This window comes from Stegostoma tigrinum, chromosome 2 (assembly GCF_030684315.1).
Source record: "Stegostoma tigrinum isolate sSteTig4 chromosome 2, sSteTig4.hap1, whole genome shotgun sequence".
Lineage (NCBI taxonomy): Eukaryota > Metazoa > Chordata > Chondrichthyes > Orectolobiformes > Stegostomatidae > Stegostoma > Stegostoma tigrinum.
In genome coordinates this window covers 108,806,794-108,831,458 of record NC_081355.1, presented here as the reverse complement: position 1 = coordinate 108,831,458, position 24,665 = coordinate 108,806,794, and the positions used below count along the sequence as shown (strand labels likewise).

The window sequence follows — 24,665 nt, the reverse complement described above, 5'->3', positions numbered from 1 at the left end:
ACAACTGTGCTAATCTTAAATGAGGATAATTATATAGGAACAAGGGCTGAAGAGGATTGGGACTATGGTTTAACAGAAAAGAAGGTTGAGAAAAAAGGCAAATGTTGAAGAAAATAATTCATAACTCCAACAAAGGTCAACCCAGTGAGGTAGAAGGACTTTAGGAATGACCATGGCGAACCAGAGAAGTTGAGGATAGTACCAAATTGAAAAGAAAAATAGTGTGGCAAAAATTAGTGGTAAATTAGAGGATTGGAAAAGTTTTAAAAGCCAGCAGAAGTTGATCATAAAAGGAAGAAAATAATTGAAGGCAAACAAACAAGTAACATAAAAACAGACAGTAAAAATTTGTATAAAGCGTGCATGGAGGAACTGCAATAACTGTTCATTTCTACATGGTGCAAAAATAAAATGGGAAAGGTGGCTCAATCATGGCTAATAGGGGAAGTTAGGCATTGTTTTAGATTCAAGGAAGGGGCATATAAAATAGCAAAAAATGCCCTTGACCTAAAGAGAGAGAACAAGTTAGATTTCCAAGAAGGATGACGTGATTGATTTAAAAGGTGAGAGTAGAGGAGGAGAGAAGGCGATGAGGAATTGAAATAACTGCACAGAGGCCAGTATCCCATCACCGAGTCACTTTTATTTAAAACTTGCGTACAGTACACTGACTGTGGCTGGCAGATTGGAGTCCTGATCTCCTGGTGATATTGGTCAGCCAAGGCTTTCCTGATTGGGGTTGTTAATCTGGGCCAATCAGGAACCTCGTTAACAGGACCAGCTGGTGTCAATTGCGACAGAACATACAAATTGATTGTGGCAGCCTATATAGGTGTATGAAGAGAAAAACATAGATGAAGACAAATATAGCTCCCTTACAGTCAGAAACAGGGGAGAACAAAGAGGAGGCAGACCAATTAAATACAAATTTTTGTCCTCTTCTCATAAAGGAGGACAAAATAATGCCCCAAAAATGTTGTACAACACAGAGGGAGGAATGGGAGTAAAGGCAAATAAAACCCCAGCCCATGATAATCTGCATCCCAGAGTACGAAACGAAATGGTGCTGGAAATGGTGGATATATTGGTGGCCATCTTTCTGGAATCTGTTGAATTTGGTGTGGTTCCTATGGAACATAAATAATGTAACCCCATTGTTTAAAAAAGGTAGTAGAGAGGCACTAGGGGATTACGGAATGGTTAGCCTGACATCAATAGTAGGGGAAATGCAAGAATACAAGTGAAAATATCCGTCATAGCATGGATTTACATAAGGAAATCTACCGGCATTCTTTGAAGGTCCAATAAGAGTTGATAAAGGAGAAGCCAGTGGATGAAGTTTACTTGGACTTACCGAAAACTTTCAGTAACAACTTGCATAAACCTTAACATGTAAATTTAAAAAGCTTGGTATTTGGGGTCATGTACTGAGATGGGTAGAGAACTAGTTGGCAGATAGGAAACAAAAGGTTGAAATAGTCAGATCATCTTGTGAGCAGGAGGAAATGACTCATGGCGTACCACAGGGACTAGGATACGAGAACCCCTGTTATTCACAGTATATATTAATGATTCAGATGAGGGAGCCAAGTTTTATATCTCCAACTTCGCCGATAATGTAAGTCTAGGTGAGAGGGTGAACCATAAGGAAGATGCAGCAATGCTTTGGTGTGATTTGGACAAGTTGTGTGAGTGGGCAAATGAAATTTAATGTGGATAACTAAGAGGTTATAACTGTGAGACCTGGTTTTCTTGTTCACCAGTCAGTGAAAGTAAGCATATAGGTGCAGCTGACAGTGAAAAAGGTAAGCGGTATGTTGGCCTTCACAGAGAGAGAATTTGAATACAGGAACAAGGATGTCCTGCTGCAATTGTACAGGAGCTTGGTGAAACCACACCTGGAGTACTGTAAACAATTTTGATCTCCTTCGCTGAGGAAAGATGTCCTGGTCATTGACAGAGTGCAGCAAAGGTTTTCTAGAATGAATCCTGTGATGATAGGACTATAGGAAGTGATACCTTGGGATTGCAAAGTATGACCTAGAACAGCTACAGCCATCTCTCTTACTGCTTGGTATGACTCCTACCAGCGATTTTTGCCTGATTCCCATTGATTCGAGCATCTGGATCAGTTAGGGCTATATTCCACAGGAGTTTACAAGAATGAGGGGCGGTCTCACAGAAATCTGTCAAATTCTAACTCGACAAAACAAGCAGTCCAGAGCCAGGGGCCAATATCTAAGGATACTGGATAGCCCATTTAGGACTGTGATGAAGCAAAGTTTCTTCACGAGAGTAGTAAGCCTGAAGAATTCTGTATCACAGAAAGCAGTTGAGGCCAAATGTTTGAACGATTTCAAGGAGTTAGATATAGTTCTTGGGGCTGAAAGTATCAAAGGGTATGGGGGAAAACAGTGTAAATAGAGTACTGAGTTGGATGATCACATTGAATAGTGGTTAAACTTGAAGGGCCAAATGGCCAGCTCCTTCACCTATTTACTATGTATTCAAGTTCATGTCACCTTGAACTGTTCAGTCCTTTTTGTGCAATAATGTCACTTTGCTGTTAGGAAGTGAGTTCCACAATTTTGGCCCAGCAAAAGTGAAGGAACAGTGATGTAGTTACATGTCAGGATGGTATCTGACTTGGAGAACGGCTTACAGGTGTGGTGTTCTTATGCATTTCTGCCATTGTTTTGTCTGTAGTGGAGCTCACAGGTTTGGAAGATGAAGTTGAAGATGGCTTACTGTGTTGCGCAGTGCATCTTCTAGATGGTAAATACTGTGTTTTGGTAAAGGAGAAAATGTTGAAGGTGGTGTATAGTTGGGCTGGTTTGTCCTGCATATGTTGTCATTAAAGCTTCACCAATCAAACAGATGGAGATCATTCCATCACACCCCTGACTCATGCCTTGTTGATGCTGGGCAGTCATTAGGGAGTCAAGCAATGGAGTTACTTGCCACAGAATTCCTAGCCTATGACTTGTTCTTATGTCCACAGAATTTATATGGCTGGTCCAGTTAAGTTTCTAGTCAGTGGTTATCCTTGGAATATTGGAAGTGTGGGATTCAGTAGTAGTAATGTCATTGAACTTCAAGGGGTGATGGTTAGAATCTTTCTTGTTGGCAATTATCATTGCTTGGCACTTGTATGTTACAAATGTTCCATGTCATTTTTCCATTTTTAGCCTTCATGTTGTCCCATGTTGATGCAAATGGACAGAGGATTTTCAGTGTCCAAAAAGTAGCAAATGGTGTTGAACTTGTGAAATCACCAATAGACATCTCTGTTTCTGACATTATAACTCAGGATAAGTCGTTGAAGAAGCGACTGAAGATGGTTGGCCCTAGACACTATCCTGAGGAACTCATGAAGTGATACCTTGGGATTGCAAAGTATGACCTATAACAGCTACAGCCATCTATCTTACTGCTTGGTATGACTCCTACCAGACATTTTTGCCTGATTCCCATTGATTTTGGGTTTTCTAGGACTCCTTCATGCCATGCTCAGTCAAGTGCTGCCATGATGTAGGGGCAATCAGTTTCACTTCCCCTTTGGAGTCCAGCTCTTGTCCATTTTTGAACCAAGTATGTAATTAAGGTTTGAGCTGAATGATCCCGACAGGACTCAGACTGACAGTCAGCAAGTGTTGCTTGTTGGCACTATTGACCCCTTCCATCACAGTTTTAATGAGTTTGTTGGATGTGAAGGTCACTGGTGGGCCAACTTTTATTGCCCATTCTGAATGGCACTTGAAAAGTGATGGTGAGCTGTCTTAATTGCTCCTGTTTGAGAGTAGGCTGATGTGTTGGTATTGGCTGAGTTGTATCTGTCTGGCCTTTTGCTCACAGGATATTTTGCCTGATAGGTCCAGTATTGTAACTGTACTGACACAGATTGGGTATTCATGGTTAGCTGTGAGGCACAAGTCTTTGGTACTATTGCCAGACGTTGTCAGGGTCTGTAGCCTTCATAGTATTCAGTACCTTCAGCTGTGATGTAATATAGTGTAGAGTGAATTGAATTGGGTGAATATTGGCATCTGTGATGCAGGAAACTTCCAGAGGAAATGTATGTAGATGGATCATCTACTTAGCACTGACCTCTGCACTGTTGTGCTGGGCTTCCTCATTGTTGGGGAAGAGGATATTTGTGAAATCTCCTACTTGTTCTTTCAGTTGATAGATTGTCCACCAGCATTTATGGTTAGATGCGGCAGGACTGCACAGTTTAGATGTAACCCATTGATTATAGGATTGCATGCAGCTCTATCACACACTGTTTCTGCTTTTTGGCATACAAGTTGTCTACTGCTGTTGCTACAGCAGGTTAACATTGTATTTTTAGGAATGGCTGGGACTGCTCTTGGCAGTCTTCATTGAATCAGGACTGGCTCACTAACTTAAAGGTAGTAATACGGAACTATTAGCTTAAAGACTGTAATTGATTGCAATTCTGCTGTTGCTGATTCTGTTCTGCAGTTGAGGCCACAGGACTTCCAGAATGCCCAGTTGTAAGTTTCAAACCCGTTTTTCAAACTCATCTCATTTGGCAGGATTGTAGTGCCATAAAAAATGATAAAGGGTATCCTCAATGTGAAGATGAGAGTTTGTCTGTATAAGGACTGTACAATGATTGCTCCTACTGATACTGTAAAGGACAAATACTCTGCAACAAGTTATTTTGCGAAGACAAGGCTAAGAAGTAACGAAGAAGTTGATGAGGGCAGGGTGATGGACATGATCTATATGGACTTCAGTAAGGCTTTCGACAAGATTCTGCATGGTAGACTAGTTATCAAAGCTAGACCACATGGAATACAGGGCGAATTAGCCATTTAAATACTGATCTGGCTCGAAGGTAGGAGAAAGAGGGTGGTGATGGAGGGTTGCTTTTCAGACTGGAGGCCCATTACCAGTGGTGTACCACAAGAATTGGTGCTGAATCCACAGTATTTTGCCATTTACCTAAGTGATTTGGATGTGAATACAGAAGGTATGGTTAGTAAGTCTGCAGATGACAACAAAATTCTTGGTGTAGTAGACAGTCAAGCAGGTTACCTCAGCATACAATGGGACCTCAGTCAGATGGGCCAATGGGCTGTGGAGTGGTAGATGGATTTAATTTAGATAGGTGGGAGGTGCTGCATTTTGGAAAGACACATCAGAGCAGGACTCATATACTTAATGGCAAAGCCCCTGAAGGATATTGCTGACTAAAGAGATTTTGAAGTGCAAGTTCATAGTTCCTTGAAAGTAGAATCACCAGTAAACAGGATAGTGAAGAAAGCATTTGGTATGCTTGCCTTTATTGGATGGTGCCTTATGTATAGGAGTTGGGAGGTAATGTTGCGGCTTGGTTCGGCAATGTGTGGAATATTGCATTCTTCAGTTCTGGTCTCCCTGCTATAGAAGGGTGTTGTTAAACTTGAAAGGATTCAGAAAAGGTTTGTAAGGATGTTGCCAGGGTTGGAGGGTTTGAGCTATAGGGACTGGCCGAATGGGCTCGGGTTATTTTCCTTAGAGAGTCAGAGGCTGAGGAGTGACCTTATAAAAGTTTATAAAATCATCAGGGGCATGGATAGGGTGAATACACAGTGTCTTTCCCCAGGATAGCGGAGTCCAAAACTAGAGAGCATAGAATTAAGTTGAGAGGGGAAAGATTTAGCAGGGCCCTAAGGGTCGACTTTCACTCAGAGGGTGGTGTGTGTATGGAGTGTACTGCCAGAGGAAATAGTGGAGGCTGGTACAATTACAAGATTTAAGATATCTAGATGGGTATGTGAATAGGAAGGTTTTAGAGGGATAACCAAGTGTGAAGCTGGATGAACACAGCAGGCCAAGCAGCATCTCAGGAGGACAAAAGCTTTTGAGCTGCTGAGATGCAGCTTGGCCTGCTGTGTTCATTTAGCTTCACACTTGGTTATCTTGGATTCTCCAACATCTGCAGTTCCCATTATCTCTGATCAGGGTTTAGTGGGATATGGGCCAAATGCTGGGAAATGCGACAGATTAATTTAAGATATCTGGTCGGCATGGACACGTTGGACTGAAGGGTCTGTTTTCATGCTGTATATTTCTGTGACTTTAAGTCGTCTGCGTTCTCTTTATTGGCTCCCTTGCAACCTCCCATATGGCCAGCCTTGCAGTTATATTCTATAGCACTTGGCCTGCCTGGTCCGTAGTGGTGACACTGACCCACCCTTAGCAATGGACATGGAAATCAACATTGTACATTTTGTGTCCTTGTCACCCTCCATGCGTCTTTTAATTGGCGTTCAACAGAGCAAAATGGCAATTAATCACTGAAAAGGGCCAGAAGGTGGCAATCAGCAGGATTTTCCTATCCATGTACAACCTGATGTCATGGGGTTTAAAGTCAATGTTGAGACCACCCAGCGCAAATCTCTTAGCTGTGCACCACTGTGCTTCCATATCTGGTGTGTCCTCCATCCTGTCAGTGGGATGGACGGTGCGATGGTAGTCATTTTATGTGTACTTAGGCATAATCGCATCATACAGCATGATACCTTACAATGTCAAGTTGTTACTTGATTAATCTGTGTGACAAGTATCTCAATTTTGAGACAAGTTTCAATATCCAAGTGTGAAAGACTTTATAGGTCCAACAGCATGAGTTGCTATTGTTATTCTCAATGCCTAGGACGTTGCCAAGTGATCCTTTTAGCTTTATTCATTGTTTTTCCTATATCCATAAATGTTAACATGTTGAAAATCGAGGCTTTGTTCCCTACAACCATATCATGTGGTACTTACTGCTCGTTTTTCCCATGCTGTATGGCTCCGATTGTAAAGAAAAAAACCACTGGAGACTTAAACGCAAACAGAAGTCTTTTATTTTAAAACCATGGAATATTCATCAATCCTACTCGGCAGTCAGCTTCTTCCATTGTGCTGTGGTTTATGACATCACTCAATCACAGAATTGTTAGGGCGCAGAAGGAAGCCAGTGCAGCTCATTGTACCTGCACCAATTCTGTTACCTAGTGCCAATCTCCTCCGTTTCCCTATATCCCTGCACATTAGTTTTATCCAAACAGACATCCAATGCCCTTTTGCATGCCTCAATTGAACCTGCCTCCACCACATTTACAGGCAGTGCATTCCATACCCTAACCACTCGGAGCCCAAAGATGTCTTTCTGACATCATTCTTCCTTCATTTGCGTATCATTTCAAAGTACGGAGGTCTGCTTCTCAGTCTACACCTTTTGTCCTTTCTCAGCTGGTTGAAGGGCAAGTAGGCTTTTATTTTCATTTTCGTTGTCATTTTGAAATAACAAGAGATCGACTCCCCATGCTTTGATTAACTCATAAATGTTGTAGGCCACATTTTTGCAGAGAATACAACGCTACTTGTGGCAATTCTAGGACTTGTAAATGGGTCCTGTTTTGAGCCTTTACTGATTGTTCATGTAGTTGTTACATGATTGGGATTGTTCATGAAATGCTTCCCAATTGCAGAATTTCATCTGAAAGGAGATGTTTTGTTTCTGATTTTACAAGTGTTTGCTTGATGAATATGGCCTGTAATCTCCTGGTATCAGTCTGAAAAAAAACAAGCTGCTGAACATATAATTGAGCAATTCCACATATAATTTCCAGTGCTGGTGTAAAAAGAACAGAGTTGGACCTATTATTATTGTTATAGTATTCTAATTTACCCAAAAAAAATTCAAAATTCAGGTATATTGTCCATAAATTACAAATATTTTCATCTTCCTATTGATGATTGTTCACCCAGTCATTTGAGGGGCGAAACCTATCTGATTAGAAATTCAACAATACATGAGTAATAACAGTAAAGTAAGTTTACTTTCTGAATTGAACATATGCATTATACATTAGATGAAGTAACTGAATATTTTGGTGTTGCAAGGTGTCTTAAGCACACCGTCATTTAGTGTAAGGTCACCATGGTGGTTTTGATATTGGGTTACTGCACCATGAAAGTTTTGTATACATGAAGGCATGATTACTTCCTGTAAAAGTTTTGACATTCCGAAAAGGGTGTATCAAATGTTAATAGGGCAGGATATTACCAAACATAAGATTAACTATATGACAATCCAAATTGGTCATGTAATCATTCATGTTGTTTGTTGAGATAAAAGTGCTCCTTTATGACTTGGATATACTTTAGAACTGTTTTGCTGCAGTATTGAATTGAGTTGCTTCTAGCTACCAACCTAGGTTAAAGACTACTGAAACATTAAGATATTTATACCGTTCTGGCCATGCAAAAATTTGGAATGATGTACAGCTTCACCCACATTTTTGTTTATTAAAAGGCTAGAGCTAGAGTTTGATTCGGTTGCATTCATTTTGCAGTACTTAAGTAATTCCTGTAGTTGCATGAAAATTGAGAACTGTTACATTGGGAGGAAGTTGCCTTTATAACTTTGAACTGTATATCAGTTTTTTTGTAGTCAAAGGTAAAAGGAAGGTTTGACCTGCAGAGTTGGGCATTTTCAAATGGCTTTCAGTATGTTTTCTTACACTAAAGTGATTTATCTCAATTTAAATGACTTCAAGCACTAAGCTTCTGTAAATTTAAAACCAAAAGATTTATTTATTATCGCACATTTACTCCAAAGTTTGGGATGGGGTGAAGGTGCAGGTAGATCCCTTCTTGCACTTTCAGGGTGTGGCTATTTTGGCTGCAAAGTTCTCTTGTATCATGTTTTGATGACTAGTCAGATGATTTTTTACATAAAATCTCTCGGCATTTTTCTGATCAGAATAGATTCTGCTGTAACTCCGAAAAGCAAGAACAAACATGGCTGCTGTACACTGATGACCTAATATCAGCCCCAAGTCCTATTTCAGATAAGGTGGTGTGTTTGACTGATATCCAACCAGTATTGCAACATTTCACACCACAATGTTTTAGACAGCCGAGGTCTTCATGCTTCAAATGAAGATCCATCACAATACATTGAAGATTCACTGAAATTCATTTTATGTTCTTTTAATGCTCTTTTATCTTGATTCCTCAGTTGTCCATGGTGAAGCAGGATGATGAATTGGTTGGTATAGTATAGACTTATTTGTTGACCTTTCATTCTGACAGGATGTGTGAATTTCACAAGTGGTTGTGATTGTTTATATTTTAATTAATTTTTTGTTTGAGTTTCTGGACTGTCTAAAATTGATATTTCCAAAATCTCATGTTATGAAAAGCTGTTGCATCAATTTTCCCATGTTCAGGAAAGATGAAAAGGGTGTGGGATAATAGTCTTGAATAAGGAAAGCATTGCAGTGTCAGAGGAAGACGATGTCCTGGAGGGATCAAAACAGGACCGACAGGTCTTAAAATAAGGAACAAGAAAAGTGCAATCAGATTGATTGGTGTAATGTATACAATGCCATATAATGGGAAGGATTATAGGAAAGACATTTGCAGGGAAATTGCGGAGAAATGCAAAATTAGAGTAAATATAATAGGAGACTCTAATTACTCGAGACTCTGATTAATCAAACATGCACCAGGGTAGTAGTTGTATAAAGGGCAGGAGAACTTTACACGGTTGTGAATTTCTTGTACAGAGACAAAAGAGGCAGTACGTGTCATCTTCCATAGGAAATGAGATGGACCAAACTGATTAAGCATTAATGGAGAACATTTAGGGGATTGTGATCACTGTGTCATAAGAGTTAGGGTGACTGTGAGAAAGGATAATGAACGAAAATTCCTCAATTAATTACACTTGCAATAAAAAATAAGAATAATTAATTAGGGAAAAGCTAGCTTCACTGGTGTAGAAGTGGATCTGGGTTGAGTAAATTGGAGTTAAAGGTTATCGTGACAAATGGTAGCTGAACAATGGGCTACCTTCAAAGATGAGATGGTTTAGGATCAAAAGAACTGAGGATGCTGTAAATCGGGAACAAAACAAAAGTTGCTGGAAAGGCTCAGCTGGTCTGGCAGCATCTGTGGAGGAGAAAACAGTTAACGTTTTGGGTCCGGTGACCCTCCCTTGGAACTGAGCTCAGAACCCAGTTTGAGGAAGGGTCACAGGACCTGAAACGTTAACTCTGTTTTCTCATCCACAGATGCTGCCAGACCTGCTGAGCTTTTCCAGCAGCTTTGGTTTTGTTCATGGTTTAGGATCAGTTGTGGTATAGTCACTAGGTAGGGAAAGATTAGGGAAACAAATCCAGCAATCCTTGGATGACCAAGGTGTAGAAATTATTATTAGAAAAAGAAATTGTGTGCTTATGACAGATGACACTTGATGAAGGAACAGTGTTATGAAAGCTTGTGTTGGAGTGCGGTTTGACTTCTGACTTTGTCCACCCAGGTCCAACACTAGCAACTCCATATCATGGTTTAAAATCGACAAGAAAGTTTTGAATTGTACATAAGTAGATGACAAGGCACCAGAACCGGATGAGATGCAAGAATATTGAGGAAAGTGAGAATGGAAATTGCAAAGGCACTGGCAATGATTTATTTTGTCTTCCACTTCTTGGCAGTGATACTAAAAAATTGCACCCATGTTCAAAACTGTCTAAGGTTAAAGGATTAACCATGCAGCCACAGACTACTTAATTTAACTTTGGTGATTGGGAAACTTCTAGGAAAAATAGCTCAAGACAGAATTAATGGTCACATGGACAAATGTGGGTTAATTATGGAGACCGACCACAAATTTTGTTACAGATAAATTGTATATAATTAACTTTCTGGAGTCTTTTTCAGAGGTAACAAAATGGCAATGATGTTGGTAGAATTCCTACAGTGCAGAAAGAGGCCATTTGGCCCATTGAGTCTGCACTGACCCTCTGAAGATCATCCCATCCTCGTAACTCTGCATAGGGGCTTTACCACAATTAATCCACCTGATCTGCACATCTTTGGACAGTGGGACAAACCAGAGCACCTGGAGCAAACCTATGCAGACATGGGGAGAATGTGCAAACTCAACATAGTCGCCCAAGACTGGAATTGAACCCAGATCGCTGGCACTGTGAAACAGCAGTGCTAAGCACTGTGCCCTGTGCCGCTCTGATGTTTTGTACGTGGACTTGGAAAAGGTATTTAGTACAGTATCACAGAACAGACATGAACAGTTTACAGCTTTTGGAAAAAAAAAGATAGCTTAAGCACAGATACAAAATTGTCTGAGTGATGCAATGTAGAGAGTAAAGATTAGTGAATGTTGATAGGGCAAGGAAAATGTTTGTAGTGGTGTCTCCCAGGAATCAATCTTAGGATTTGTAACTTTCTTGATCTACATTAGTGACCTGGACCTGGCTATTTGGGATGCAACTTCATAATTATTGCATTACGTCAAACTTAACAGTATTGTAAACTATAATGAGGATAGTGTAGAACTTCAAAAGGATACAGACAAATAACATTTGTGCCATGCAAATGCAAGGATAATGATCATCAACAATGAGAGACAATCTATCCACTGCCGCTTGACATTCAGTGGCGTTATCATCACTGAATTGCCCACTATCAACATCCTGCGGGTTACCATTGACTAGAAACTTGACTGGACTCACCACATATAAACACAGTGGCTACAAGAGCAAGTCAGAGGCTAGAAATACTGCAGTGAGGTGTAACTCAACTCCTGATTCCCTAAATCCTGTCTACCATCTACAAGGCACTTGTAGATAGGAGTATAATGGAATACACTCCACTTGCCTGGATGGGTGCAGCTCCACAATAATGAGATGCTTCCTGTGATCACAGATGACTTCAGCCTCTACTGTGAAAGTGCCTGATTAATGCATTTTCCTCTCACATTACTCACAAGTAGACCTCTCGTGTTCATACAGAGAAAGCAAAACACTAATTACACCCATTCAGGGTGTGGTTGCAACCATTGTACATTTACATGTCACTTGAGCATGGAAGGCAGTTTGGCACATTACAAGGCTGACCCTGCAACTCAAAACGGCCCCTCCTGAACTTTTCTTTGTTTCTTTCTTTCTGACATGCTCTGTCAAGCCTTTCAGTACTGAGCTTCTAAATGTTCCCACATAAGCTTTCAAATACGACTTCATCTCTCAACATTAAACCCTGAGTCCTGGCCATATAGTTTACTCATGCCAACCATCAGGTAGCGATGCCCTCTTGTCAAGGCCAGGGTAGTGGCGACTGTCAGTGGCACTGAACCCCTCCCAACATCCTTAGTAAACCATATATCCCTTGTTGCACCATTGCCTACCTCACCCCTACCCCCTATATGTTGAGATTTCATTTCACAATTCTTTGGCATCCCAGCATGCTGTTTCTAAACCCCAGAATGAGTTGTACCACTTCTCTGCCGTAGCAGTTCTCCTGATAGCCCTTGTTGACTTTCATTGAGCTGGTCCTCAAGACTGGCTATGGCCCACCCACTTGCCTGCCTGACCAACTTGGAAGAACAACTCCAACTGACCTGTGATCAGACGCCTGATTAAATACCTAAAGTATTTGAAGAGGAGATAAAAAGATTTTTTTTTGAGGCCTCTGAGGAGCTGGAACAGAAGAGGTATTGAGGCCTGGCGCAGATCAGCCATGATTGTATTGACTGGCAAGGCTAGCTTCAGGAGCTGAATACCTTGTTATGATCTCCGTGCAGATCCCTGATTGATGTGCCTCAACTCACTAGGCTGGTTGCACTGGACCTGCTAGACTGACTAGAGCCCATTCTCAGGCTGTGGAGATACAGGATTCCTGACCTTGACTGCTCCAAGTGGCACACTACTCATGCCCAAACTCCTGGACTGGTAGCTGACAATGTCCTCATCTTACTCTGCTGGGTACCCATGACTGGAGATGTTTTCCCTTAACTTGTCTGAGGATTGCTCCTCTTACACTTTGAGATATAACCCTTTGGTTGAAGCACATTCACTGTGTTTGCTCCATAATTGCTAGCACATCTTACAGTTGTAAGATTGATGCAGCACCATACAGCAACTTGGTGACCCCCCCCCTTCACTAATGATGGCTAAACAACATGACAATCTGCATGAAAAGGTAAGGCAAAGACGCTGTGAAATTGAACTGTGTCCAAGGTGATTGAGCACTGAAAGCGCAAGCTGATCACCCAGAGATGATGCTTGTTCCAACCCTTGAGCGTCCCAGTAGTGGAATTACAATGAGAGATTATTGTGCTGTCCAAAGCGCAACATTGAAGTACAGAATCATATTGCAAGTCGGTCAGGGATGTACCATGAAGTGAGGCTAATACATATCTAATGCCTGTGCTGAGTGAGTGTGTACAGTCGGTGCCGATGGAGTGTCACCTGAGATGTAGATCTCTGCTGCCCAAAGTGGAGAGATGGAGAGGCAAATCGCGAGCTGAAGTCGCAATGTTACCACTCTGAATTATATATCAGAATTGATTATATCTAATTTCTATTTGGTGGGTGGGAGAATGGGAGACTACACATCAATGAGGTGAGATTAACCAATAATGGCATTCTAATGCATGCAAATGGATGTAACTATACCATTCACTACTCACTAGTGAGATTCGTCTCTTAAGATCCAACAATTGGCTAGAGAATGGAACTTTTTTGCTCTCAATATGAAGACTTTTTTTAACTGCCAAGCTCATCCAGTGTTTCTGAACTTTCTCACCAATGGCCACATCTTTCAGAAGCTAGGAACGTTTCATCCTCTCTTTCGCTCTCCACAGGTGCTGGCAGACAATTGAGTGTTTCCAGCAGTTTCTATTTTTATTGTAGATTTCCATTATTGGCAGGGTTTTGCTTTCAGGTATGAAACATATTTTCAGAACGTGGAAAGTGTGTACGGTTTGCAAGGTCTTTCTGTTGTTTAATTTGCAGTGACATCTGTGTCTTTTCAAATATTTGGGAAATCATTGTTGCTTTTCAAAAACTGTTTTTTTTTACTATTTGTTGTCTCGGAATGAAATTGTTGATTTTGTCCCAGTTGTGAAGTCTATTGTTCTTAACCTTGTGGCTTTAGCAGCTTAAGATCATACCTGTTCCAAATAGAATTGCTAATGGATGGCTCTTCTGATGTCATGGTAGCTTTTTTTTCTGCCCTTGTGAGACGTGGACTTTGCTGACATTTATTGCCTACACCTAGTTGCCCTTAAGGTGATGATGAGCTACCTTCTTGAACTGCTGTAGTCCATGTGCTGTAAGTAGACCCACAATACTTTTAGGGAGTGAATTCCTGGATTTTGACCCAGCGACAGCGAAGGAACAGCAATATATTTCCAAGTTAGGAATGTGACTGCCTTGGAGGGGAATTTGCATATGGTGGTGTTCCCATGTGTAGGCTATTCTTAGTTTTCTAGACGGAAATGGTTGTGGGTTGGAAAATGCTGTCTACCAGTATAAAACACCAAAAGTCCCTGCCTCTGAGCGAAAAGACCCTGTTTCAAGTCCCACCAGTTCCAGAGATGTGTAGTAACATTTTTGTACAGGTTGATTTGCAGATAAAGGGGGCTTCTGTAGAATAATGGTAGTGTCTGTACCTCTGGGCCAGGAGATCTGGGTCCATGTCTTATCTGCTCCAGTTGCATTTCGTAAATATCTGAACAGATGGATTAGAAATATTTTGGAATTTGTTCATTACTAGCACCACCTTCAACAGCATCTGTAAACCAGTGACTTCTAAGGCGGAGAATGTTGCCACCTGCGAGTCTATCTCCAAGTGTCACTTGGAACCATGTTGTTGCTCCTTTGCTGTTGCTGGCATAAAACTCTGGCATTCTCATTCTAACAGCACTGTGGTGTGCATTTTCCTGTGCACTTCAAGAGTCCAAGAAGGTGGCTCAGCATTATCTTGGAGGTGATGCCCAAATCCTAGGAGCTAATAATTTAAAAAGACAATGCAAGTTATTTTATTCCATCCATATCATCTAAGAATTTAAAATAATTTTCCAGAAATGTAAGTATCTAATCTATGGTATAATTCAGTCCACAGAATTTGTGGGTATTTTTGTTGACTTGCTTCAGGTCTCCGTAAGTATTGTCATTTACTCCCTCAGCTGTGTTTTGTCACTGTCATCCCTTATACATCTGAGTGTTTCATTCTGTTCTATAAAAATCTCTTACTCAGGCATCATTGATGGTTACACAGAGGAGAAAGCTAGCCTAGAAAAGCAAATTCGGGAGAAAACTGAGACCCAGAATCAGATTGCACAGGAACTCCAGCATACAAGTAGCCGTCTCCATGAGCTAGAAGAGGAGCGACAACAAGTTCATCAAGAGAAGGAATTAATCACGAGACAACAGGTTGCAATGAAAGAAAATGCAGGAACTGTGGAGCTCCGTACGTATTGTCTAATTTAAGTGACCCTTTTAGAAATAGGAAGCAGTCATTTCATTGTTTCATTTATGTTTTTAGTAAACTGCTGGATTAATTTCCTTGGGAGGTAATTGTCCAAGCTATGTCTATTCCTGCATTTTGAGTATCAGGATATTTGTTTATTAATTGCCTCCTTTGTGTAATTTTAAAGTTGTTCATTGTGGATGCTAGCCCTTTTCCTTCTCCTAGCTGAGCAAAATGGTCTGTGAATTCTCATAAGCTATGAACTTGTTACATGTCATTTATTTAGAGATCTACACCACAGTAAAAGTCAGTTTCTGCACTGGACAGAAAGTACATCCCCCTCCATTTTTTCTGTAGAAGCAAAAGTCTTCAGGGTATGTTTTGGATAAGCATATGGACGTACATGGAATAGTGTAGGTTAGATGGGCTTCAGATCGGTATGACAGGTCGGCACAACATCAAGGGCCGAAGGGCCTGTACTGTGCTGTAATGTCCTATGTTGTATGTTCTATATTTTAGTAGCCGAGAAACCATTTGTCTTTGCCTGCTTCTGTGCTTCTCCTTGAAACATAATATGTCCAACATTAGGCTCAATCAGATTATATCAGCTTGAAGATCTGTTCTATGATATAAGAAACTCATTGACATTTAGAATAAATCTTGAGAAGCTGGAGTTACAATGTTTTTGACTGCTTGAGTCCTGTCTTAGATGGAAAAATCAGTCTTTTCCTTTCCAGACATTGAAAGCATTGTCAGGACAGATAGTTCAGCAGAATGCTTGTTAGCATGGTGACCTAAGTCTCTACTGGTTCCCAACATGACTTTTGTTTTTCTAAACTTCCAAAAGACTGAGAATCCAAACTCAAGTCTTTACATGACCAGCTATTTATTGGAATGAGTTTCTCTCGATATGTTTGTAGAGTTTACTATTTCCAGATTCAGTATAAAGTATATTAGTTCCAAGGATTCATGCAGATTGTATTTGATTTGATTAGATTAGATTAGATTACCTACAGTGTGGAAACAGGCCCTTCGGCCCAACCGCCCACACCGCCCCTTGAAGCATCCCACCCAGACCTATCCCCCTATAACCCACACACCCCTGAACACTATGGGCAATTTAGCATGGCCAATCCAGCTAGCCTGCGCATCTTTGGACTGTGGGAGGAAACCGGAGCACCCAGAGGAAACCCACGCAGACATGGGGAGAATGTGCAAACTCCACACAGACAGTCTCCCTAGGCTGGAATTGAACCTGGGTCCCTGGTGCTGTGAGGCTGCAGTGCTAACCACTGAGCCACCGTGCCGTTCCGTATGCTTTAATGAATATAAATCAAAATTAAGCCTTTTTAATTAGATAAGGAATACGTTGGTGAAAATATTGTCTGTTTGACTACCTTACTTGATACGTTGGCATTCTGTTTTTATTGCACAGTGCAATGATCCTAGAAAAGAGTATTGATCTAAGAAAACACTGATGAAATTCCTTTAAAAAAATTGTGAATATCCATCTTTTCTATACAGTGTATTTATTCTGCCAAGGTATTTATTATGCCATTTTACATTTATGTGTAATTTGAAACAGTGAAAACTGTTAGGACAGTGATGTTGGAATAGAGAGGAGTACTAACTGGCATGCCCTTTTGTTAAATCTCACTGGATCAAAAAAAAGTTAAATTTGTAATTATTGGAGTAGAAATCAGAAACCACCAATGACATAGCCTCTACTGCTGTCTGGTAAATAGAGTTTCAAAGACCGACAACTCCTCTTTATCTCGGTTTATCTGAGAGGCTGATGCTTTGGAACTGTGCCTCTAGTTCTAGATCTTTCCATGAGAGAGAATATCTTTTCTATCTGCCCTTTGTAACCACCTCAGAATCTTATTTTGCAATAAGATCATCTCTCATTCTCCTAAACGTCCATGCATATCTGGCCAACCTGCTCAACCTTTCATCTTACATCAAACCCTTCATCCCAAGAAGTAACCCATCGAGCACCTCCCACCAGCCAACAAACTGTTTTCTAAATTGTGAATAGAATGCTGAGGACACATAGGAGAAATATGAAGTTTCAACCTTGTAAAAGAATAGCAAAATGAGTAATGCCACTTAGTTATTGAGAAACTTTAATGTGAATGTTTGGATGGCATCCTCTTAATGCGTGAGGCACCCCTATGGACTTCCTTATTTGTAGTTATCATAATATCTGGTGAAATAAAATGAGCTGTACATAAAAGATATATATTCAGATCTATTTGTATATATTTGTTTAACATTGAATATATTAATAAATTTCTTCTGTGGTTTTCATGGAAGTCATGAAACACTTTGAGTTGAATTTTGTAGTCAGCAGCATAGTGTGGCATCAAATCAATTTACTTAAACATGATCCTCATGGCCTTGAAAGGGATGGAGTTTTTTGTCTGGTGCTTTGTAGCAGGGGCAAAAATTGAAAGTTGTTGTGAAAATGGCTCACAGTCACGTTTTAAAAATTCATTTGTGGAATGCTGGCTGACATTCAAATTCTGTCCCTAATTGCCCTTGAGAAAGTTATGGTGAGCTGCCTTCTTGAACTGCTGCAGTCCATATATGGTCGTTTGACCCAAAATTCCCTGAGGGACGGAATTCCAGGATTTTCACCCATCAACAATGAAGGAACAGTGATATATTTCCAAATCAGGATGGTGAGTGGCTTGAAGGGCTACTTGCAGGTGGTGGTGTTCCCATGTAGATATTGCCTTTGTCCTTCCAGGTGGAAATAGTCGTAGGTTTGGAAGCTGCTATCTAAGCATCTTTGGTGAATTTCTGCAGTGCATTTTATAAATAGTACACACTGCTGCTTCTGAGCGTTAGTGTTGGAGGGAGTGAAATCTTGTGGATGTAGTGGCAGTCAAAGCGGGCTGCTTTGCACTGGATGATGTCAAGCTTCTTGTGTGTTATTGGTACTGCATCCATCCAGGCAAATGGGGAGTATTTCATCACACTTCTAACTTGTGCCTTGAGGTTGGTGAATGGACTTGGGGGAGTCGAGAGGTGAGTTACTCACCTCAGTATTCCTAGCCTCTGACCTGACCTTGTGGCCACTGTGTTTATATGGCAAATCCAATTGAGTTTTGGTCAATGATAAGTCCCAGGATGTTGATATTGGGGGATTCCGTGATAATTAACAGCATTGAATGTCAAGAGGAGCAGTTAGATTGTATTTCATTGGAGATGGTTGTTGCCTGGCATTTGTGCGATGAGAAAGTTACTGCAGTATAAGAATTGTATAAAGCAGGCTATTCCATTAAATGGCCTTGGAAAAGCAAATTTATTTGGCATAATTCATTTTAAAAACTTTAAATTTTGAATATTTTTAAAAATAAAGTCATTTTGCTCAGAATACTTGTACATATTTTGAGAATGTCAGACAATTAGGTTTTAAAAATAATAATGAAAATTTAAAATGTTTGAGATACGACGCTAAAAGTTATTTGCTTCCTTTAACTAAAATCTGTAGCTTTTGTAAGGTTTTGTGTTAACCTTTTAACAAGATTGATCTGACTTGTTTAAGTGGTGATTTACTTTGAAGTAAGGAAATAGCTAAATAAATCTTGTTTCATCACAAAGCCATGACAAATCCTAAGGAAGATTAATCTGATTTTTAAAAATGTTTTCAAAATCTATTTGTTTGAACATTTAAGCATCCGTTCTCTGTCTGCTTCCTTATTAAATATTTGCCACTTGAAAGTAAGGCCCCATTTCATTTGTAAGCAATTTGTAGTTAGTGGGTAGTTATCACAATTCAAACTGATTCCATGATGTTCACTAGAAGTAGTGACCTTTTAGGTGCACCACTGTTTGACCCACTTTAATTTCCAGATTCACACTGCTGTGCATGTCACAGTTATTGGCACCTTAATTGTCGTTTTTGAAACACATCAAAACTTGCCACAATCAAGAGTAAAGATTCAGAAATTAATTTTGAGAACTAATATAAATTAACGTGTGTTTTGAGGCCAATATTTTGGATGACTACATATAATATTAAAAATATATTGAATCATGCTTTAGTTATGAGAGATTGGATTTTTGTATCTACTTGTCAGAAGGTATTTTTTACAGTGAAGATATTTGCTATTCAAGAAAGTACATATTGGACAAAATTTACTTTTTTAAAAAAATGTGTGTTAAGTTTGGCTTTTAATATCCATGTTTTTACATTGCATGTAAGATATAACTGTGAATTACTAATCATTTTATAAAATTTCTTGCTGTACTTTCTTCTGTAAACTCACCATATTCTAAGTTGAAAGCTTTATAGATGGCATCTGAATTACTGTGCTTTTTTGTTCTCCTAGGCCTAGTTGAAGCTGCAGATGCAGCACCAGAAGCAGGTGTGTTTGTATATTGCATGGCCAAACTGCAATCAGATACTGTACATTTGGAAAGTTGAGCTGTACTGATTTCAATTGTTTTGGGCTGAATGTTTGCTTCTTTGGCTCTCTAATTATTAATCAAACTTTCAAACCAATTTATTCATAATTATTATAATTTTAGATTTGCTGACACATGACCATAACAGGTTAAAATAAGCATGATCCCTGTTAACTAATTGATGCAACAGAAAAATAAATCATCTTTTTAAAAAAAAATCAGATGAGACTTTTAGTAAACCATACCCTTTAATACAGTTTCTGAGATTAAATGTTACTGTATAAAAATGGAAATATATCATGCTGTCCTCATTAACTTTGTGTTGGATAAACACGCTTCAGTATCCTTTTAACATAAAAGGATTTTTGTCAATATTAGAATTCAGCCAAATTATAAATCATACTATCTGAGCCATTTCTATTATGCAGGTGGGGTGAAATAATGGCTCAGTGCTTCTGTTTGTTCTTAGGGATCATAAAATTATAAGAGCAAAAGTGTGTTGAAGAAATTTTTGAACCCCTAAAAATATTTTTTTTAAAAAGATGATGGTTGCCTTTGGATTCATACTAGCTATGGTACATAATTTGAGCATTACTAACATGGATTCTGTCTTTACAAATTTTCTGCTTACTTCTAACATGATTACTTATCATGATTGCTTCTCATGGTTGTGGTTCCTCATTTTTGATACAGAGGTAGGTGATGGGGAAGTTTGATAAGTCTGTTGAAGACGCCTTGCACAGCAGGAATCTTGAGACTGGTTTATCCTTGCAAACACAATAATAGACTTTTACTTTGTGCAGATCTATTGGAGGAGACAGAAAAACTTATGAAGGAGAAACAGGAAGTGCAGCGTCAAGCAGAGAAAGAACAAAATGACTTGACCAAACAGGTGAAAACGCTGGAAAGTGAATTAGAGGAGCAGATGAATACAATGATAGAGATGGAACAGGAAAAGAATGCTGAGATTCTGGACCTCCAGCAGCAAATTGTAGCCCTGGAAAAACAACTGGAGAAAAACAGAAAATTCTTGGATGTATGTATGTTCTTGCTTTTTATTATTAGGATTTTATAGTGTTTACAATGGGCTTCATGTGAGATAAATTTCCTTGGTGAGATGATGCTCTTTTCGAAAATATGCATCTGAAAACTTCTGGGCTTTTTTAAAGAAAAAAGTCAGCTAAAGTTTTCACTCCTCACTGTCCAAGCCATTCTGCTGAAAGTATGAATTTCACTAAGGGCCATAATGGCATCAATTGTGAATCCTCTCAGCAGGTGAATAAACTACCGACACTTGCTATCTGCAATTAAGCATTAAAATATCCACTTCAGTATTGTGCTCAGAGGTATGCTGACTCCTCTGGAATTATACACACATCAAATGATTTTTGGTTTGAGGTGCGATTGTATCAGGTAAACATAATTAGTAATTCATCAGATTTAAGCCAGAATGTGTCATCTATCTGGTCAGTACAGACATTTTTCACTGTCTTTGGTTCCTATAATCACCACAGCTTCAAACCATTTTGAGTCTCAAAGAAAGCAAATTTCTTTACAATACTGATGGCTTTTGGGAAGAAGAATTTCTTAAAATACACAAGAAAACTTGCAATTTTGAACTTAGTCAAGAGTAATGAGCCTGAATTAGCCAACTGTAAAGAAACAGTTGACAGAGACCGTAACAAATAAAATAATCAGAGGGTTAGATAGGGTGGATAGGGAGAGCCTTTTTCCTGGGATGGTGACAGCAAGCACGAGGGGGCATAGCTTTCAATTGAGCGGGGGAAGATATAGGACAGATGTCAGAGGTAGTTTTTTTACTTGGAGAGTAGTAAGGGAATGGAACGCTTTGCCTGCAACGGTAGTAGATTCGCCAACTTTTTAAGTACATTTAAGTCATCATTGGGCAAGCATATGGACGTACGTGGAATAGTGTAGGTTAGATGGGCTTGAGATCGGTATGACACGTCGGCACAACATCGAGGGCCAAAGGGCCTGTACTGTGCTGTAATGTTCTATGTTCTATGTAACATGATTGAATTCAATATTTTTGGGAGGAAAGAATGTGTGTCATGGCTTTAAAATTTAAGTTTTGGTAAAGTAGATTTTGGGGTGAAGCAGCGGCAATTGACCACAGTAAGGTGAGCAGAACTGTGAATCAAATTATGGAAAATGTTCAAAAAGTAATTAGTAGAATGCAAGATCTGTACATAGAACCATAAAAATGTACGGCATGGAAACATACCCATCGGTCCAACTTGCCCATGCCGTTCATGTATCTTAAATTAATCTAATCCCACTTGTCAGCATTTGGCCCATATCCCTCTAAATCCTTCCTATTCATGTACCCATCCAAATGCCTTCTAAGTGTTGTAATTGTACCTCCGTCACCACCTCTGCCAGCTCATTCCATACACACATCACTGTCTGCGTGAAAATGTTGCCCCTTAGGTTCCTTTTAAATCTTTCCTCTCCCACCTTAAACCTATGCACTGCCTTACATTGAGAAAAAAAAACTGGCAATTCACTCTATCCATGCACCTCATGATTTTATAAACCTATACAAAGCCACCCCTCGGCTTCTAATGATTCAGGGGACACTGTCCCAGGTAATTCAGCTTCTCCCCATAACTCAAACCCTTCAACCTTGGCAATATCCTTGTAATTGTTTTCTGAACTCTTTCAAGTTTAACGATAGCTTTCCTATAGCAGAGAGACCAGAACTGAATACAGTATTCGAAGAGTGGTCTCACTAATATTGTGTACAGCAACATGACATCCCAACTCCTGTACTTAAAGCCCTGATCAATGAAGGCAAGCATGTCAAATGCCTTCATCACCAACCTGTCTACTTGTGACTCAACTTCCAAGGAACAATGCACTTGCACCCCGAGATCTTCTTGTTTGGCAAAACTCCTCGGGGCCCTACCATTAACTTTATAGATCCTGCCTCGATTTGTCTTACCAAAATGTAACACCTCACACTTGTCTAAATTAAACTCCACTTGCTGCCACTCAGCCTATTGGCTCATCTGACCAAGGTTCTGTTGTACACTGAGATAACCTTCTTCACTGGCCACTACACCACCCATTTTGGTGTTATGTGCAAACTTACTAAACCCAAACTTCCATAGTCACCTTCAAATCATTTACATAAATGACAAAAAGCTGTGGATCCAGCACTGATCCTTGTGACATTCAACTGGTCACAGACCTCCACCACCACCCTCTGTCTCCTACCATCAAACCAATGTTGTATCCAGTTAGTTATGTGGTTCATCGTTCTTGTAACTCATTTTTATAAACAGAAAAGTCCCTTAGTCCTGCTTCCAAGGCATATATCTCTCCTGAGTTTGTTGACCTCTTTGTGCTGTTGGATATGCTCAATCTATTCAATATTATTCTGCCTCTTTGTCAAGTGTAAAATCTTGTGCATTGTTCATTGGGAAATATCAGTTGACTTATGAAGCTTCCACAAAGATTATCTTAATTAATTCTGTCATTCAGCTTTGAAATATTCATTTGTACCTGGTGTAGGTACCTCAAAGAATGAGACAAATCCAGTTGAAAATGGATCATCTTCACTGGCAGCAGCTGTGAACAAAAAAATCAAAGTTAATGTTTCGGGTCTGGTAACCCTTCCTCAATTCTGAAGAAGGGTCACTGGACCCGAAACGTTAATTCTGACTTTTTGTTCACAGATGCTGCCAGACCTGTTGAGCATTTCCAGCAACTTCTGTTTTTGTCCCTGGTTTACGGCATCAGCAGTTCTTTCGGTTCTTATTGCAATCCATAAAGCAGATTCATGGAGGGAAGTTAGCCCCAATTTATTGACAATACTTTGCAGCAAATTGAATGTTTTGACTCCATGTCCATCAATGATTTACTATTTGTAATGTTGGTTCAGCATGGAGAAAGTTGCAACTTACAGCAATGTTTGCTGTGCACTTAAAGTTTGGCAGTATGACTTTAGAAGCGCATTACTGCAAAATCATGTCTTTTGACTATTCCCGATAATATCTTTTGTTAAGTAACAAATGCAAAAATTAAACTAAGTTGACAGTACATTAGCTATCAAGTCAGTACACATGTTAATTTCCTATATTCTGTTTTCATTCATTTTAGCAGTGCTCTGACTATTCCCTTTTATATGTGCTCTTCACTTCATCCACATGTATATCAACACATGCAAATGCATTAAGACTCCTTAATGTCACTGATCTATTTAGTACAGAAATACATATTATATGTTTTGATTGTATAATCAATGAAACCTTAACTTACATTATAGAACAGATCATTTATGTGTCAATTTGGGTGGTATAATGCAACAGAAATGTTTATTTGAGTGGATTATTTGATTAAGTGCATACAAAAATGCTGAAAATTGTTATGAGTACTTTGTTGTTTTTCCATACAGGAACAGGCAGTAGACCGTGAGCAGGAGAGAGACGTGTTTCAGCAAGAGATACTTAAATTAGAGCAACAACTGAAAACTCCACAGAGGGTCCAGCCTATCACTGATCAAAGAAGTAGAGAGGTAATTTGTTTAGTAAAACCATGTGGTACAAGAGCATGTCAGAGACGAGGAATACCGCGGCAAGTAACATGCTTCTTGACTCCCCAAAGCCTGTCCACCATCAAGAAGGCACAGTTAGTTGTGAAATGAAATACTCCCCACTTGCCTAGATTGGTGCAACTGCATCAACAGCCAAGAAGCTTGACACCATCCAGGATAAAGCAGCCTGCTTGATTGGCACTACACCCACACTCTCTCCCTCCACCAACAATACTCTGTAACAACAGTATGTGCTGTCTACAAGATGCACTGCAGAAATTTACCAAATATCCTCAGACAGCACCTTCCAAACCCGCAACCATTTCTATCTAGAAGGACAAGAGCAACAGATATTTGGGAACACCACCACCTTCAATTTCCCCTCCAAACCACTCATTATCCTGACTTGGAA

General features: G+C 39.7%; 1 protein-coding gene across 5 annotated transcripts in view; it reads left to right on the top strand.

The window, feature by feature from the left end:
* Positions 1-24,665, top strand: part of akap9 (A kinase (PRKA) anchor protein 9) — a 245,974-nt gene that overhangs the window by 139,548 nt on the left and 81,761 nt on the right. For 3 of the 5 annotated variants that reach the window (XM_048559679.2, XM_048559659.2, XM_048559654.2), the window contains 4 exons: positions 15,067-15,279; positions 19,620-19,655; positions 20,499-20,731; positions 24,116-24,235. In XM_048559679.2, the coding sequence (XP_048415636.2) occupies positions 15,067-15,279; positions 19,620-19,655; positions 20,499-20,731; positions 24,116-24,235 (602 nt within the window). The remainder of the gene's footprint in view (positions 1-15,066; positions 15,280-19,619; positions 19,656-20,498; positions 20,732-24,115; positions 24,236-24,665) is intronic. The other 2 variants (XM_048559688.2, XM_048559669.2) reach the window with 1 other exon arrangement.